Source organism: Peromyscus eremicus, chromosome 12, assembly GCF_949786415.1.
Source record: "Peromyscus eremicus chromosome 12, PerEre_H2_v1, whole genome shotgun sequence".
Taxonomy (NCBI): Eukaryota; Metazoa; Chordata; class Mammalia; order Rodentia; family Cricetidae; genus Peromyscus; species Peromyscus eremicus.
Window position 1 is genome coordinate 71,933,057 of NC_081428.1, and position 15,816 is coordinate 71,948,872.

General features: G+C 43.9%; 1 protein-coding gene across 1 annotated transcript in view; it reads left to right on the forward strand.

The window, feature by feature from the left end:
• Positions 1-216: 216 nt before the first annotated feature.
• Igf2bp2 (insulin like growth factor 2 mRNA binding protein 2) overlaps positions 217-15,816 on the forward strand; it is a 119,218-nt gene continuing 103,618 nt past the window's right edge. Inside the window, exons 1-2 of the mRNA XM_059277365.1 lie at positions 217-438; positions 1,933-1,993. Coding sequence (XP_059133348.1) covers positions 261-438; positions 1,933-1,993 — 239 coding nt within the window. The 5' untranslated portion in view covers positions 217-260. The remainder of the gene's footprint in view (positions 439-1,932; positions 1,994-15,816) is intronic.

Genomic DNA, 15,816 nt, shown 5'->3' on the forward strand with positions numbered 1-15,816 from the left:
TCGCCGCCCCCGTACCGGGAGGCAGCAGAGCGAGCGCTTTGTCCGCGCGCCCGCCCGGGACTCTGCCCCGAGGAGGCAGCCGCGCCGAGTCCCCGCCTCCGCCTCTGCCCCCGGGCGGGCCGGGCCGGCCGCGGTGGGGGGAGCCAGGCTGAGGGCGAGGGTGGGGGCGGGGGCGGGCTCAGGAGGAGAGGAGGGCAGCAGAGGCGGCGGGAGCGCCGGGTGCCGGGCCGGGGGAGCCGCGGGCTCTCGGGAAGACGCGGATGATGAACAAGCTGTACATCGGGAACCTGAGCCCCGCCGTCACCGCCGACGACCTCCGGCAGCTCTTCGGGGACAGGAAGCTGCCCCTGGCGGGACAGGTCCTGCTCAAGTCCGGCTACGCCTTCGTGGACTACCCCGACCAGAACTGGGCCATCCGCGCCATCGAGACCCTCTCCGGTGAGCACTCGCACGACCCACGCCGCGCCGCGCCGGCTCGGGACGGCGGCAGCGGGGAGGCCGAGCCCCACGGGCCGCGCCCGCCGCGACTCCCGCGCCCGCACGCTCACTTCCACGCACCAGCCCCGCGACTCTGGCGGCGGGCGGGCTCCGGGACGGCCGGCTGCCCTGCCCCCACAGCGGGGGCTAACTTAGACCCTCGGGCCTCAGACTCGGGGCGACCCTGTGCTCCTCCGAGGGTCCCCAGGCTCGCTGGTTCCCTAGGAGCGCCCCTGGCGTGCCCAGCTGCTCCCCGGAGCTTCCCCCGCCCCCACCTTTGCAGACTCCCCTGTTTTCCTTTTTTCTGACCCTTCCAGTGCCCCCTTTGCCAAGGGCCCCCCAAATCCAGCATCTCCTTTCCTCCTGGCCAGACCTTCCTTCTTCCCATGCCTCGTGCCAAAGACCTCTCGCCCTCTGCCGTCTCCCGAGCCGCATTCTCCTTTTTGAGACCCCCCCTTTTTCCTGGCCCCCCACTTTCGGCAGCTCCTCGACTTTATCTACTGAACCCTTCGAGGTCCCGGGGTTCCCCCGACCCGGCTCCTGCCGGACCGCACATCTCCCTCGGTCTTTTCCCGAAGCTCACTTCCCTCTCGCTGGTCTCGGAAGCGCTCCTATTTTTCCCTGAATTTTTTGTCCGATTTTATTGAGAAGAACTCGGGGCTGGGGGCTTTCCGCCTCCCGTCTCCCCGCCTCCTGCTCGGCCAGAAGCACCTTTTTACGAGGTACCCTGTCTCAACTCGGTGGGGGCCCGGGCTGAGAACCGGGAAAGAGGCGACCGGGGGGCCCGCGAGCGCGCTGGAGCCCAGACGGGAGTCGGAGCGCTGCATTCGCCTGCGCGCGCGCGTTCCCAGCTCGCATCCCGCACACGCACGCTGCGGGCCACGCTCCCCGGGCCTGCGACCCCCGACCCCCGACCCCGAAGGGAACCCCTTCCTTAGGGGACGGATGGGTGGGCTGGTGAGACCTGGGGGTCACCCCAAAGCAGGCAGCCGCAGAGCCGGGGACTCCTGCGCGTGTCCCCGGGGCCGCTGGCAGCGAGGGCGGTGGGGCGGGGGTGGGGGGCGAGCGCCCTGGAATCCCGGGGTCCCGGGGTGGCGGAATGGGGAACTGGGGGCCGGAGAAGCCGGGGAGCGCCTGCCCTGCAGCTTGAGTTTCAAATGAGCTCATCTTTTCAAATTGGCGCCTCTCTTTATTAAATGTGTTTTTCCGGTAATGCCACCCACAGCTATACCTGGGGTCAGAACCAGGCTTGTGCCCTTCCCACCTCGTCCGCCACCCGTGGCGCCCACTTTTCATCACAGTTGGAGCTAAGTTCGCCCAGCTGCGGCCGGGTGGGGGACCCCTTGAAGGCTCCAGAAGGCGGAGCCCGTGCGCGGAGTAGTGTGCGTGCCCCTCCTAGACCCCCGCGGGTTTGACTCAGGGAGGTTCTGAGTACTTTAAATTTCTGTTTTAAAGGTAAAGTGGAATTGCATGGGAAAATCATGGAAGTTGATTACTCAGTCTCTAAAAAGCTAAGGTAAATATATTTTGCCTGGTTTCTTTTTTCTACCCCCCACCCCCACCCCGCGATTGGGCTTCCATACGTATAACTAAAAAAATATGGTCAACTTTTAAAAATGTGTCTATATGGTTTTTTAAAAGGGCTTTTGTTTGTTTTGTTAGTGGAGATACATAGCTTAGAAAGTTACTATTGTTATTGTTATTATTTTACTTTCATTATATAAGGTGTTTTCTGTGCTTGCAAACTGTTTGGTGCCTAATTAGGGGTCGGGATGGAGAACACTAGGTAGATTCAGTTGGCTGTGACCGATTAAGTTGTTTATCATAAATTGCCTTCCACCGAGAACTCCCCACTGCCATCCCTACCCCCAGCACAATAGCAAACTTCCTGTGAGATGTTAAGAGTAAATATTTACTGTGTCAGCTGAATTGCTTAACTTGACCATGCGATTAATTTTTTTTTTTTTTTTTGCTTAGTTTAGTGACGGGTAATAAAATAATTCAGTAACAAGGGGTCAGTATTTTGCATAGTATTCTAAAGCAGTAGGCTGTTTGTATGGGATGTAGGGAGAAGCCAGACTAATATAACTGAGGCAGTGAGACTGTGCTACGGAGCACTTGGTTGTTATTGTTGCTTTAGAGAAACGTTGGAGAATAAACAGTGTCGCGGTGCAGTCCATAGTTAGCTATTGTTAATGTAGGAGTAACACGCTTTGTGGGGTTTGGGTTTCCCCAGTGATTTGCTATGAAAGAATTAAGGAGACCATCTTTGTTTAAAGCTCATTGTGGACTTTAAATTGGGAGGTGGCGGCTTTATCCCCCACCCCCCACCCCACGTGTCGTTACTTAGTTTATATCCATTAAGGAACGTTTCTTTGCCATTCGTCATTAAGTGTCTGAACTGGGGAGGCTAAGTCTGATTTTCCACCTTCTTAGTCAGAGGGAAGACGCAGGGTTGAGAACATTCTAAAATAAATTGGTTTTATAAATACTTGGATGTGTTGGAGGGTTTTTAAAACATTGTGTGCATATTTGCACATACATTTTAATGTAACTGAATCTCTGGAAAGGATTGCGTGCTGCATTAGAAAACTGTTTAATACTTTTGTTTTTGAAAAAGTTAAGGATTAATGATTTGCAGTTTGGGCTGCTCTACTGAATGGATTCTTAGGTTGAAAATGTATAGCTGGCTTTCTGTAAATTGTTTTAAGTTTATGTAGTTTCCTTCAGTATTATTATTTTTTGAGGGGACAGGTAAGGAGATGTTTTCTGGGATGCTAAGTACTTACTGTAAGTTTAAACCATTTGTCTCTCAACAGTTGAAGTTTTGATGAATACTGTTAGAAATGTTTAATGCACTGTGCATCTAGAAATATCTCATTCTGTTGAATCCTTTTGGAGGTCAAAATTAGCAAAAGTCAGTAGATTTTTAATTTGGGTTATTAGATATCCCATTATTCCATGATGCAGTGTATGTCATTTAATTTTCAAAACAAGTGAAATACTAGTTTAAAGTTATTTAGATCACCTAAAACTTACCACCAAAAAGACTGCTTTGGCTTTTTCTTTTAAAAGGCAGAGGTGGTTTGCATTTTGGTTGAAGTGTCACTTAAGTAATTTTATTCTGCCATGGTTCAAAAAGTCTTGCCATGAGTTTTAGTATATATTAAATAAACATTTTAGGGCTTTTACAGTCCTAGGAATAAATGGATTTCTTTGAACATGTTGGTGATATAAAATAACCAGGAGGAAGAAGCTAAGAGCACGCTGTGTGGTTGACCACACCTGAAGACAGTTAACAAACCAAAGCAAGGGTAGCCTGCTGCTGGAGAGAGTGGCACCATTTTTTGATTGGATGATTTTAATCCCCCCCCCCTTTATTTCAAATACAAAAGTTCCTTGCTTGTATTGCAAGCTAAGGGAGAGAAGGCTAAACTGGTTAGAATTGGTTAGCTGCGTTCAGCCCTCTGGGATGAGTTCTCCATTAATTCTGGGCACAGCCATGCTGGTGGCTTTAAAAAACCCAGAATACTGTGACATTTGAGACCAAAGCTTTCATGTTACACAGTGATCGTTTTATTGTTCTTTTGTTGCATTTCCATGTAAATTGACAAGTTGGAAGTAAATTTGTGAACATGAGGTCAGTTCTGTATGTGGTTTTTGTGTTCTGTAGAGCACGGGAAAATAAGCCATTCTCTCTTATTTACCTCCTTGAAAAATGATTCAACAGTTGAGTGCTAATGTTTTAATACCGTGCTTGGTTCTTTGATTTTTCAGGAAGCTGTTTTAATACCTGTATTCCAAATAGGTTTTTCAAAAGGTGATGATAGTTGGTAAGATGCTTTAGTCTTCATTTGAGGAATTGTTGGCACGCTGTTTGCTGGCCTTTTGTTAAATCACATACCACCATTTTATACACGTGGCTGCATTGTAGACAGACTAGGCACTGCTGTTTTCTCAGTCACCCTGGAGTAGAGAATTCTTTCCTTTTGGCTACTTACGTTTCATCCATCTTAAGTGCAAATTATTGTACAGCAAGCCATACATATCATCTGTTTCTCTTACATTCTACTTGGTTTCAGTCTGCTGAGTAAAAATCTTTGAATTTTTTCTCTCTATGTTCATATAGTTCCTGTGGGTCAGAGATTTTAGTAAAGAGGAAAAACTTGATAACTTTAAAAGTGCTGTTAAAAGTTAAGTGAACTGCCTTGATAGACGTTTTGGGTGCTGCTGAAAGTTCACTTAAACAGTCACATATACACACACATGTACACATATTGGATAAATTGTTTTGATCTAAGGTATGCTGACTTGAATATGCTTTTGTATTTAAAGTTGAATGATTCTGTGAGAAATAGAGCTTTAGAAAAAAATGCAGGATCTACCCACTTCTAGGAAGTAGCTGAATGATGCTAGACAGGTTTCAGCTGGGACAGTCAAATACTCCACAGTGATGTAGGGAAAGCTATGAATCTGTCTTTCATGAGTTAAAAATCAGTAATTGTGTTCTTTCCAATGCAGATGAATTTGGTCTCCTATAGGAATGCTAAAGAAAACAGTATCCCAATTGTATTTTGCTTGTATGTACTACATTGTGTATAGCTGAATTAAATACCAACCCCCCAAAAAACTCACCCAACTTCAAGCCCTCCCCGTAACAAAGACTTTTTCTGCATTAATTTTTAATTTTCTAGAAACAGAAAAGACTTTATTAGTTTTAAATCTTACAGTAGCCTTCTATTTCAACAGTTTGTTGAATTAGAAAGTTAATGGCTGGACTTAATTACATATGTAGAAAGATTAATACAGTGTCATATATGATATCACACTATAAAGTCACTTTGATTTAGCTTTGAAGTTGCAGTTGCACATTTTCAAAAAGGTAAATTTTTTTATGTTCTAGAGAACACATTTTCCTGTCTCTAAGAAATAGATTATTAGGGCTGGAATAGAAATAGTAAAAAAAAATAATTTACTTGCTATTTAGGTAATAATGTAGTCTTAAGATGTTTTTAAGAGGCTGGCATTTAACTTTTTACATATTATTTAAACATTAAAAACTAATGAGTTCTACAAATAAAATGTATTGTTTTGCCTGATTTTTCTAATTCAATAGTATCTATTGAATTAGATTGTAAGGCAGCAATTTATAGAAGTATTTAAATTCTTAAACCTTAATTCTAAAAGAGAATTGATCATGTAGTCCATTTGCTACATTGTGCTTTTCAATAATAATGTTTATTTGCAATTACAGATAATAAGATGATCCTTTAGGAGTTATGCGTTTCATTATGTTAAGCTGAGGTTGTCATTTGATTGATGAGGGAAAATTAATAATATTTGGAGAAAGCCTTTTACATATAATGGTCTGAAGTATATTTTCTTTAAGAAATGATTTTATATTTTAAAATACACTTGAAGGAGATCAGAAGATTCAAAACTAACTACATGTGAAAATTATTTCACCATTTCAAATAAACAATAATTTTATGTGTGTGTGCAGTTTGCATCAAGTTCCTTAGTGGGTTCAAGAAGCATGCTAATGATGCTGAATTGTGCGTAGAAGGATAGAGACCAGGGTACATTTATAACAAGACAGAAAAGCAGTAAAAATAGATTTCTCCTAGAACTATTTATAAATGTTTGATATTTTCTAAATATCTGCAGTCTACAACTGGACCACTGTTCCGTGTCTGCTAATGAAACCCTCAAATGTAGATGAGCAATTGGTCAGTTGTTCCTGAACTAATGTGTCATCCCTCTGATTCAGTGGGGTATGTGCATTTTGTGGGGGGCAGTAGTTTTACATAGATCAAGTAGCAAGAGAAAGGGGAGACCCTTAACTGAGCAGCCATTACTGAGTTTCAGTTCCAGACAAAGCTAATGAAAATCACTAGATGATTGAAACCCACAAAGGAAGTCACGTGTGACGGCGCCGTCCCTGAGAGATGCCCTTACACAGGTGCCTTCACTCCTGCCAGTCAAGGCAAGGACACCTGTGGTGGCCTTTTGACTCAGCACATTGCTGAGAAGACCGTCCTGTGCAAAAACTACCCTCCTAGATTCCTCTCCGATTCACTTCTGTGAAGGCTTTCATGATATGTCACTGCACCTCCTCCCCAACACACACAAACTTTTATTTTCTTTTTTAAACTCAAGGTCTCCCCATGCAGCCCCAGCTGTTCCTGAGCTCATGAACCCCTTTGCCTTAGCCTCCTGAATTGCCGGGATCATAGGCATACACCACTGTGCCCAGCTTATAAAGTGTGTGTTGGTGAATATGCATTTTCCTTTAGAAATGCTGTACTTAGGAGGGTGTTTTGTTATTATTGCAAAGCAGTGGCGGATCAGTTTTATTAGAAGCAGCATAAAATTGGGAGCTGCTTAAAAATGACAAAATTTCAAAATATAATTTTAAAGATTATGTTTAAACACCATGAATGTATTTTCAGTTTTTGGTTTTGTTGTTTTTGTTTTTGAGACTGATGGGCCTTGGCTAAACTAATTTTTAAAAATGTATGTTTTGAAATGTCTAGTCAAAAGCATAATATCTCAAAAAACTATGACTGACTTCTTAATTTGAGGGACCGGAGAGTTCTATTTAAGAAGGCATGCCTGAGCAATTGATTAGTCAGGTTTTATCTTTTTGTACTCAATGGGAAGAACAAATTAGTTTGGGGAACGTTCAAACAATGTCGATGAGCAGATGCTAGCAAATAGCAAATGCCTACCAGTAAAGAAAGCCACCCCCTCATTCACTGCCACTGAAACATTTTAAATCTTTTATTTTATAATTTGACCTGATGCTTACAAGGTTATAATTTTCATTTGGTGGCATGGATGGTATGGGTTCTATTTTGGGCAAATTGCAGAGTGCTCAGAATTATTTTTAAGGTTTTTTTTTTTTTTTTTTTTTACTTTTCCTGTTTTGATTATGGATTTTAGTCGGGTTACTTCATAAAATAAGGGAAAGAAATTATTTTCTATTGCAGAAAACCTTAGGTTCTGTTCCTTTCACTGCCAAAGAGGAGAAAAAAAAATACAATAATGTGTCTTTAATTTGGTTCAGAGTTGGATGGCATGTTGATGTTGAATATAAGTAGAGCAGAAATGAGTGCGTCTGTATGAAAGGGGCCATCAAGTCCAAACGCCATCCTTATGTCCATTGTTTCAGTGATTAGATCGCTCCTCTGCAAGCAGTGATTCCCCCTCCACCCCCGCCCCAGTAATACTTTTGCAATCTTGAGGTGCATTTTGTTTTCTTGTTCTTGAGTCTTCTCATTGCTTATGTCTCTTACACTTTTATTTCCTAAAATTTGAACACTTAATCACAGTTTTCCTAGTCTGTTAAAGTTGGTAGTTTAATAAGTTCAGTAAGTGAACTAGAAGGTTTTTGGATACACATTTTAAGTATTATCCTATCTTCCTACATCATGAGCATCTATTTACCTAGTAAACAGAAACACTTGTCTGGAACCTTTGCAACAAGAGGGGCGTTTGCAGTTTTTCTTATTGTGTATTCATTTAATACATAAGTGTGAATTTGCCTTGGGGGGGGGGAGCTTGAACTTTAAAATTATTAGAGGTTTTGTGATCTGGTTCTGTTACGAACACAATACTAGAGGGCGTTGTGGTGAGATGTAGCTTCATGTGGTCGCATCACAAGTTCATATAGTAAAAAAGCTACTATGGCCTCTTCAACAGAAAAGCTGCTTTTTTCTAAGTAAGATTTGGAGAGGAGGAAAAAATGGACTAGTCCTTTTCTCACATGAGGAAACTTAGTCGTAGAGAAATGGAGAAATTTGTCTAAGGCAGAGAAATAAATTCATTAGTAGGGAAGAACCCAGACAAGGGCTCCATCACTGATCCTACCCCAGAGGGCTTCACTTAACATTTTGTTAGCCCAGATGCCCTTCAGGAAGGATGGAAATTGTTTGTGAAGGGCCCTTTTGTGATGGCCTTGTTCTTAGTGTGGTCTGAATGATCTACTCTTCATTACACTGTTTTTATAGGGAAAAAATAATTGGAAATAAGCACATGGTTTTATTAGTTTTTGTTTTCCGAGACAGGATTTTTCTGTGTAGTCCTGGCTGGCCTGGCTCTCGCTCTGTAGACCAGGCTGGCTTCGAACTCACAGAGATCCACCTGCCTCTGCCTCCTGAGTGCTGGGATTAAAGGCATGGGCAATGATGCCATTTAAAAAGCAGCATGAGTCTCTGTTTTCTCTCAGCTTGCCGGCAGAGACAGTATGGGGGATTTATCCAACGAGGTGTTTGGTGTTTCTGTTTGCTTGCTTGTTTGGCTGTTGTTTATACTGTTGCAATTTTTTTTTTTCAAGTGGTTGCATTCTTTGTATTAAGAAATAAGACAGTGCTAAGAAGGACATTTCTCACTGGGCACAGTGGCACAGGCCTTTAATCCCAGGCAGAGGCAGGAGGAGCTCTGTGAGTTAGAGGCCAGCCTGGTCTACATAGCAAGTTTCAGGGCAGCCAGGGCTACATGGAGAGGAAAAAATATACAATAAACCATAAAATAAAAATAGGCCATTTCTCTCAACGTTTGAGCCACACCAATTAGGCACAGACTTTAGCTTTGGTCAAGACTGTGTGCCATTTGGTAAAATTCAAGAATTCACCTGGTGGGCTCTTGTGGCTCAACCCCTTGCAGCGGGCAGTGTTATGCTTTCTTTGACTTGCTGGTTGGAACTGCCAGTCTTTCCTGGACTCACCCTGGAACTAGTCTTTTTTTTTTTCCTCTGCTTCATTCTCTGCACAGAATAAGGTTTTTTTTTTTTTTGTTTTGTTTTTGTTTTGTTGTTGTTGTTTTTTTTTTTAAAAACAACAACAAAAAACCAAAAACCTCTGCTGTGAGTGTGAGCAGAGGTACCACCAATGGAGTCGAGTTCTTAACGACAACATACTCAGTAATATGTGTAATAAGCAGCGTGTGTGAATTGCCCTTCATCTCCGAGTTGTAGTGTTTTCCTGAACTCATCATCTTGTTTCCTATAGTTTTCGTGGACTCTCAGGCTGGTAGTGGTGGTGGGAGGGAGGGTGGAGTTGTCAAGAAAAAAAGTAGGTGAAGGGTTGTTTCTAACCCTTCATGTGTTTCTTTGGTTGTGCAGTCCAGGGCGGGATGTGGCATTTTCTATGGAATTGTGACTCAGAAGATGGGGGCGGGGAGGAAGACAGTAACTAATAATTACGGAGTGGTCGCTGCTATATGCTAGGCGCTGGGCTCAGCCTTCCAGGCCTTCTCCACCCCACCCCCCACCCGAGCCTGAGAGGTCTGTTCCTAACCCTGTTGCAGACTGGGCTGTGAACCTTCAGACTCTACACAAGTCCTTCCGCTGGACCCAACTGCTTCAGAGAAGCAGTGGCTGTCTGTCATACCTTTGCTGCTGTGTGTGTCGAGCTTGACTAGACTGTAGCGTCTGAGTGAGCAGTTAGCGAATTGTGAGAAGAACTGTGTCTGTTCTGTTACTCCTGTCCACAGTGGGTATGCAGAGAACAGAAGGGGCTGAAGTCTGGTATATTCATAGTTTAGTGTAACTGAAAACCGGTTATCTGAGTATGGTGGCATTATCTGAGTATGGTGGCATGCGCTGGTCATCCATCCCATCACTTGGGAGGTGGAGGCAGGAGGATCAGATCGTAAAGGTCATCATGAGCTGCATAGAGATTTAGATGCCTGTTTCAGCAACCACACACATGAAAGATAAAAAGAAATTGAAAGTGTTGGTCATGATTTGAAGGAATTTTTAAAAGTAGTCCTAGAGTAGAGAAATTTCTAATTATGTAAAAGGGAATAAGTGCTTAAACCCAAATGATTGTAAGGTTAAGTACAAAGACACACACGTGTCTATGATGTGTATTCTACTTGAGATGCGGAAGTATCTAATACTTTTTACCTCAGTAGTTCATTTATCTGTATTTTTTTAAAATGTTCATAGTTTGTGAAGAGGAAATACAGAATCTTAACTATATATTTTAAAGCAGGTCATCTTGTTAACATTAGAAAACTTTAAGCCAAGCCTTAAGGTGGCACACACCTTTAATTCCAGCTCTTTGGAGGCAAAGGCAGGCTGATCTCTGAGTTCAGGGGCAACCTGGTCTACAGATCAAGTTCCATGGAGTTCTGGGACATCCAGGGCTACATAGAGATGTCTTGGAAAACAAAAGGAAAGGATGGGGAGGGGAGAGGAGGGGAGAGGAGGGAGGGGAAAGCTTAAGCCTTTCAGATGTGAAGGGGCAGGGACTGAAGATCTGTGTTTGCCTTTAAACTGGGTCCTTGAAACATCTTGTGCATTCATGGCTGTTTTTTCTGTAGTAACATGAGACTCAAGTTACAGTCGGATCACCAGTGAAATGAGGTATGAGGAGGTTTGTCTACTATAGAGGAAGGAAGGTGGTGCTTTTTTTTTTTTTTTTTACCCTTAAGATAATATTATGAAATGTGTTAAATTATAAAGGCTAATCCCTTTTCTCAGTCAAGAACCTGAAGATAGCTCAAGGTACCAGAAGATACATTTTAAACACTGGCCCTCCCCCGTGATGCAGCCCATCAGCTGCTGAGTGCGATGCTTGGGGATGAAGCTGTGTGGGCTTTTGTCTTGCTCCGGACCTTTTACTATTAATGCTTCCTCACCTCTGATGTTAGCAACCTCGCTTTGACAAATGGATGTTTTCCTTCATCATTGTACGCGTAGAGTTTTGAAGGGCCGTGCTTTGTATCTCTTTATTTGTCAGATGTAGATGATGAAAGATTCACCTGGAAAAGGAGTCTGGCCCTTTTATTTACTAAGGAGGGAAAGAGGATGGGGGAAAGAGAGGCTGGCACAGGAACAGCGGTGGCTGGGTCGCTCACGCCTGCTCTACTGCTGTGTGTGTGCTGTAATTCCAGAGTGAGGGGGACAGTCGATGCTTCCAGAGCGGCCAGGGCTGAACAGCTCTGCCACCTTTCTTTCCTTGGACAATGGAAAACTCCTAGGGTGACTGGCCTGCTCACAAAAGGTTTCTTTCCTTAAGGCTGTGCGCTGACCACTTCCTCGACCCCTGCCTTCCCTCGCGTTTTGTGAGGGTGCTCGGAGCGCTGGGTTGCAGGCCCGCTGTGTGCTCTAGCCCCGGTGCCCCTCATTGCTGAGGTCTGGGGCAGCTCAGGAGGTACGTGTGTGCTTGCTCAGTGTGTTGGAATGTGTGGTCTCTGTGGCACACACTTCCTTGGATTGGTGCAGCCGACACACGCACTTCCAAGGGGTGTGGGGCCCCACGCTGCAGACCTTTTGTAAGTGGTTGAAAGATTGGGAAAGAGTCTGTCGATGCTGAAGGTTTTCCCATCAGTGAGTGCCGTTGTGTTCATCCTTTGCAATGGGAAAACATCGCTTTCATTTCCTTCCTAATTACTGAAGGATAGAAAAGAAATCTGGCTGTGTAAGTCATCTGACTTCTGGATCCAGCCAGCCTCCTCTTCTCGGACAGTGATGCCTTCAGGCCCGGACTGTGAGTGACACTCTCGGCGTGCTGGGACACCTGAGCATGAGGAAAGCAGGAATTTTAGACCTCTAGGACCCATTCCTCCTTTTAGGTTTTTTTTTTTTAAAAGTCTAATGACTTAAGATTTTTAAATTCTAGCTGCTGTTACTCTTAAAAATTTTACATTTTGTTTATTCATCACAAAATATCCAAGATGACAGGGGTGTGCTGACCGCTCCATTATTTGCAGTAAGACTGTGATTTGGTAAAGGGCGTTTTGTTTTCAGGGCTGTGGAGGCCTGGGAACAGGTGGTTGCTTCTCATGCAGTTCTTTCTGTATCTTCAGAGTTTTGCCTGGGAAAAGCTAGTTCTTTTGTTCATTGATTTTCATAATGGTTTGTTATGCATATCTATTTCAATAATGCTTTCAAAATATTTAGATACCAAAATTGATTTGTGGTTTTAGTTTTTCTTTTTCTTTCTTTTCTTTTTTTGTTTGTTTTGAGACAAGGTTTCTCTGTGTAGCTTTGGAGCCTGTCCTGGAACTTGCTCTGTAGACCAGGCTGGCCTGGAACTCAGAGATCCGACTGTCTCTGCCTCCCGAGTGCTGGGATTAAAGGCATGGGCCCAGCAGATTTGTGACTTCGGTTTACATGTGATGATTATGATCACAGTGTTATATCTACCTTACAGATTTCAAGGCCAAACTCTTGACTTCCCAGGGCAGTGGTTTTTAACACTGAGTTCTCTGGAGCCTGTGACTGAGGAGAGCTGAGTTTATGGAGAGCAGAAATAGCTGTGTGTGCTTGGGAATCTTGACACAGCTGTGCTCATGACTCCTTTAGATACTGTAGTTGCCTCTAGAATTTGGTTTAGAAAGGGGTGTGGTATTTAAAAGCCAACCCATGTGTCAGCCTCTGCCCGAAGCCGTTGGGGTCTGGATCTCGAGTCCGACTTTGATTACCCTGTAGCAGAGTGGCACTCTCCTGCCCCTGCACCTTCCTCCTGCGACCTCCTCTCCTCCATCACTTTCACTTTAGAAACAGGGTCTGCTTTGCCAGTTGCATGGCGGGTTCCTAAATCTATGGATTTTCCTGTAGTCAACGGCAGTTTCCTTTAGGAATGTTCCAGGCAGGCAGGCTCTTTACAATCCACTGGAGTCAACTGTAGTGACATGGGACCCACTCCTCTGTGAGGAACCAGCGTTTGCTTTGGACCTTCCTACTCCCTTCTAAAGCAGAACAGTTCTTTTCTCCGTTGTATTTTGGGGGCACTCTCTGCACAGGAGTAACATAATCTTCCAACCATTTGAAACTGGTTAGAATTGATAGCCAGCAAGTCAGATGGGATGGAAGTCATCACACTTCTTCCATACGCATGGGTTTTATTCAGAAAAAGGGTATTACTCTTAAAAAAGTTAAAAATAGAAAGGTGGCTGATTGGGAGAAGGGGATTCGTGGGAGAGTGAGGATGACAGTTGGGTGTGAGTGTAGTCAAAATAGATCACATGCATGCATGACAGTGTCATAATGAAATCCATTTTTTATGTGTGCCTAATATAGGCTAATAAAAGCATTCTTTTTAAAAAGACCAGCAAGATGGCTCAGCCGGTAAAAGCACTTGTCGTCAGAACGTGACGATCCGAGTTCAGTCTTCAAGAATTAGCTCCTGCAAGCTGCCCTCTGACCTCCATATATATGCTGTGGTACATCTGTGCTCACACGCGCACACATTGTACACACACAATAATAAAAGAAATTGAAAAATAAAGACGATAAACAGAAGGTGAAAAATCAGTATGGTTACATTTATTATTTTAAAATTTGTTTTATATCGGGGAGACACGGTGTCCCAGCATGGGTGCATGTCGGAGGCTGACTTTGTGAAGCTCTTCTTTCCACCCTTGTGGGTCATGGGCATTGAACTTAGGTTGCCAGGCAAGGATCTTCACCTGCTGAGCCGTCTGACGGGCCCATGACTACATTCTTGATGAATGGAAATGTTCTGAATAAAATATAAAATAGTCTTTAAATCATAGTGATGGCAAGATATTGTAAGTGGTCATACTGTGTAAAATAATTTTCCCTTCCTTATCTGGTTCTTTATCATTTATTTTGTATGTACCAATAATATTTAATTACCTGAGAGAGTAATTATAGGTCAAATAAGAATTTTTTAAACATTGGTTAGTTCTCTTTATTTTTAACTCTTTAAACATATTCCATGTATTTTGATCATCACCCTCTCCCCCACTTCCTTCCCTAACTCTTCTCAGATCCACCTCCTCCTTCTCTCTGTCCTCACTCCTTTTTATTATTATTATTAAATAAAATCTACCAAAATTGTGCCAACCACGACCACGTCATCTACTGAGCGTGGTCAACACCGTGGCCACATGCTTAAAGAAAACGGCTTCTCCTCCATCAGCCATTGGCTGTCAGTATCCTCAGGTGGGGTGGCAGCTTGTGAGCCTCTCTCCATTCCATTCTGGAATGTTCACTGGCTTGATCTTGTGCAGGCAGCCTTAGCTGTGAGTTCATGATCTACACCATCTTCTGTCCCAGCCTAACTATGAAGCCCTCCCTGACCTTCATGGGCATATGTAGATCCTAATTTCTCCTATTGGCTTTCTATATTGAGTTTAACTTCCATGGTGAAATAAAAATCTGGAATGAAAAAAATAATTTTAAAAACCCATAATTTTTTTTTTTTTTTTTTTTTAAGTTTTATTTATTTATTATGTATACGGTGTTCTGTTTGCACATATCCCTGCAAGCCAGAAGAGGGCACCAGATCTCATTACAGATGGTTGTGAGCCACCATGTGGTTGCTGGGAATTGAACTCAGGACCTTTGGAAGAACAAGCAGTGCTCTTAACCTCTGAGCCATCTCTCCAGCCCCCTAATTTTTTTTTTTTACTTCTTTTCCTGTGGCCACAGACAATTGGGGAGCCTGCAGGACCTTGGAACTTAGCTTCTGTGCTTTTTCCAGAACCGCACAGGTGATGCCAGCTAGAGCGAGCCCCATGCCACTCTGCTTGCTGTGTCTGTGTGCGTTTCTCTTGCCTCCTACCTTCCGGGATCAGTGGCCTCATAGCCACATCCATCTTTTGAGATGAGAGCTGGCCAAATACTTAGCAGCAGCCCATTCTCAGGAGCCCGCAGATGACAGAGATAGGTGGTGGCAGGGGGGTTTCTGGAGCGTGCACAAGAGACAGCTCCAGGCATCTGTTGCCCTGGGAAATGTAGGGCCAGTGTTCCCAAATACAGTCTCCGAGAGAAAAGTTAAACCAGAGTTTAAATGCTTAAACTTAAAAACTAGTAGATGTACTTATTTTCTGTGTATTTTGCCAGCATGTATGCGTGTGTACTGTGGGTATGCCTGGTACCTGTGGAGATCAGAATAGGACATTGACTCCTCTGGAACTGGGGTTAACAGGTGGTTGAGAGCCACTATGTGGGTGCTGGGACCTGAACCTGGGTCCTCTGGAAGAGCAGCCAGTGCTCTTCACTGCTGAGCAGCCTTCTAGTCCCTAACCCTCTAAACTTTAAATTTTGACAATAGTTCAAAAATGTTTGTAAACATTGAAGATCCTCTATACAGGTAGAGAGGTTAGATAAGGGTTATGGGTTACAGTTGGCATTCTCTACCTTGCCAGTATCTGCAAATTGTTGCTGAAGACATTATCTACTTTTGTGGAAGGGATTTTTAAAGACAGTGTCTCTATGTAGCCCCCGCTGTCCTGAAACTCACACAGAGATCCACCTGCCTCTGCTTCCTGAGTGCTAGTATTAAAGGTGTGCGCCACCACACTCGGCCCATCGTCTGCTCTTTTAATATTTCTTTGAGTTTAATCCATGAATGAGAA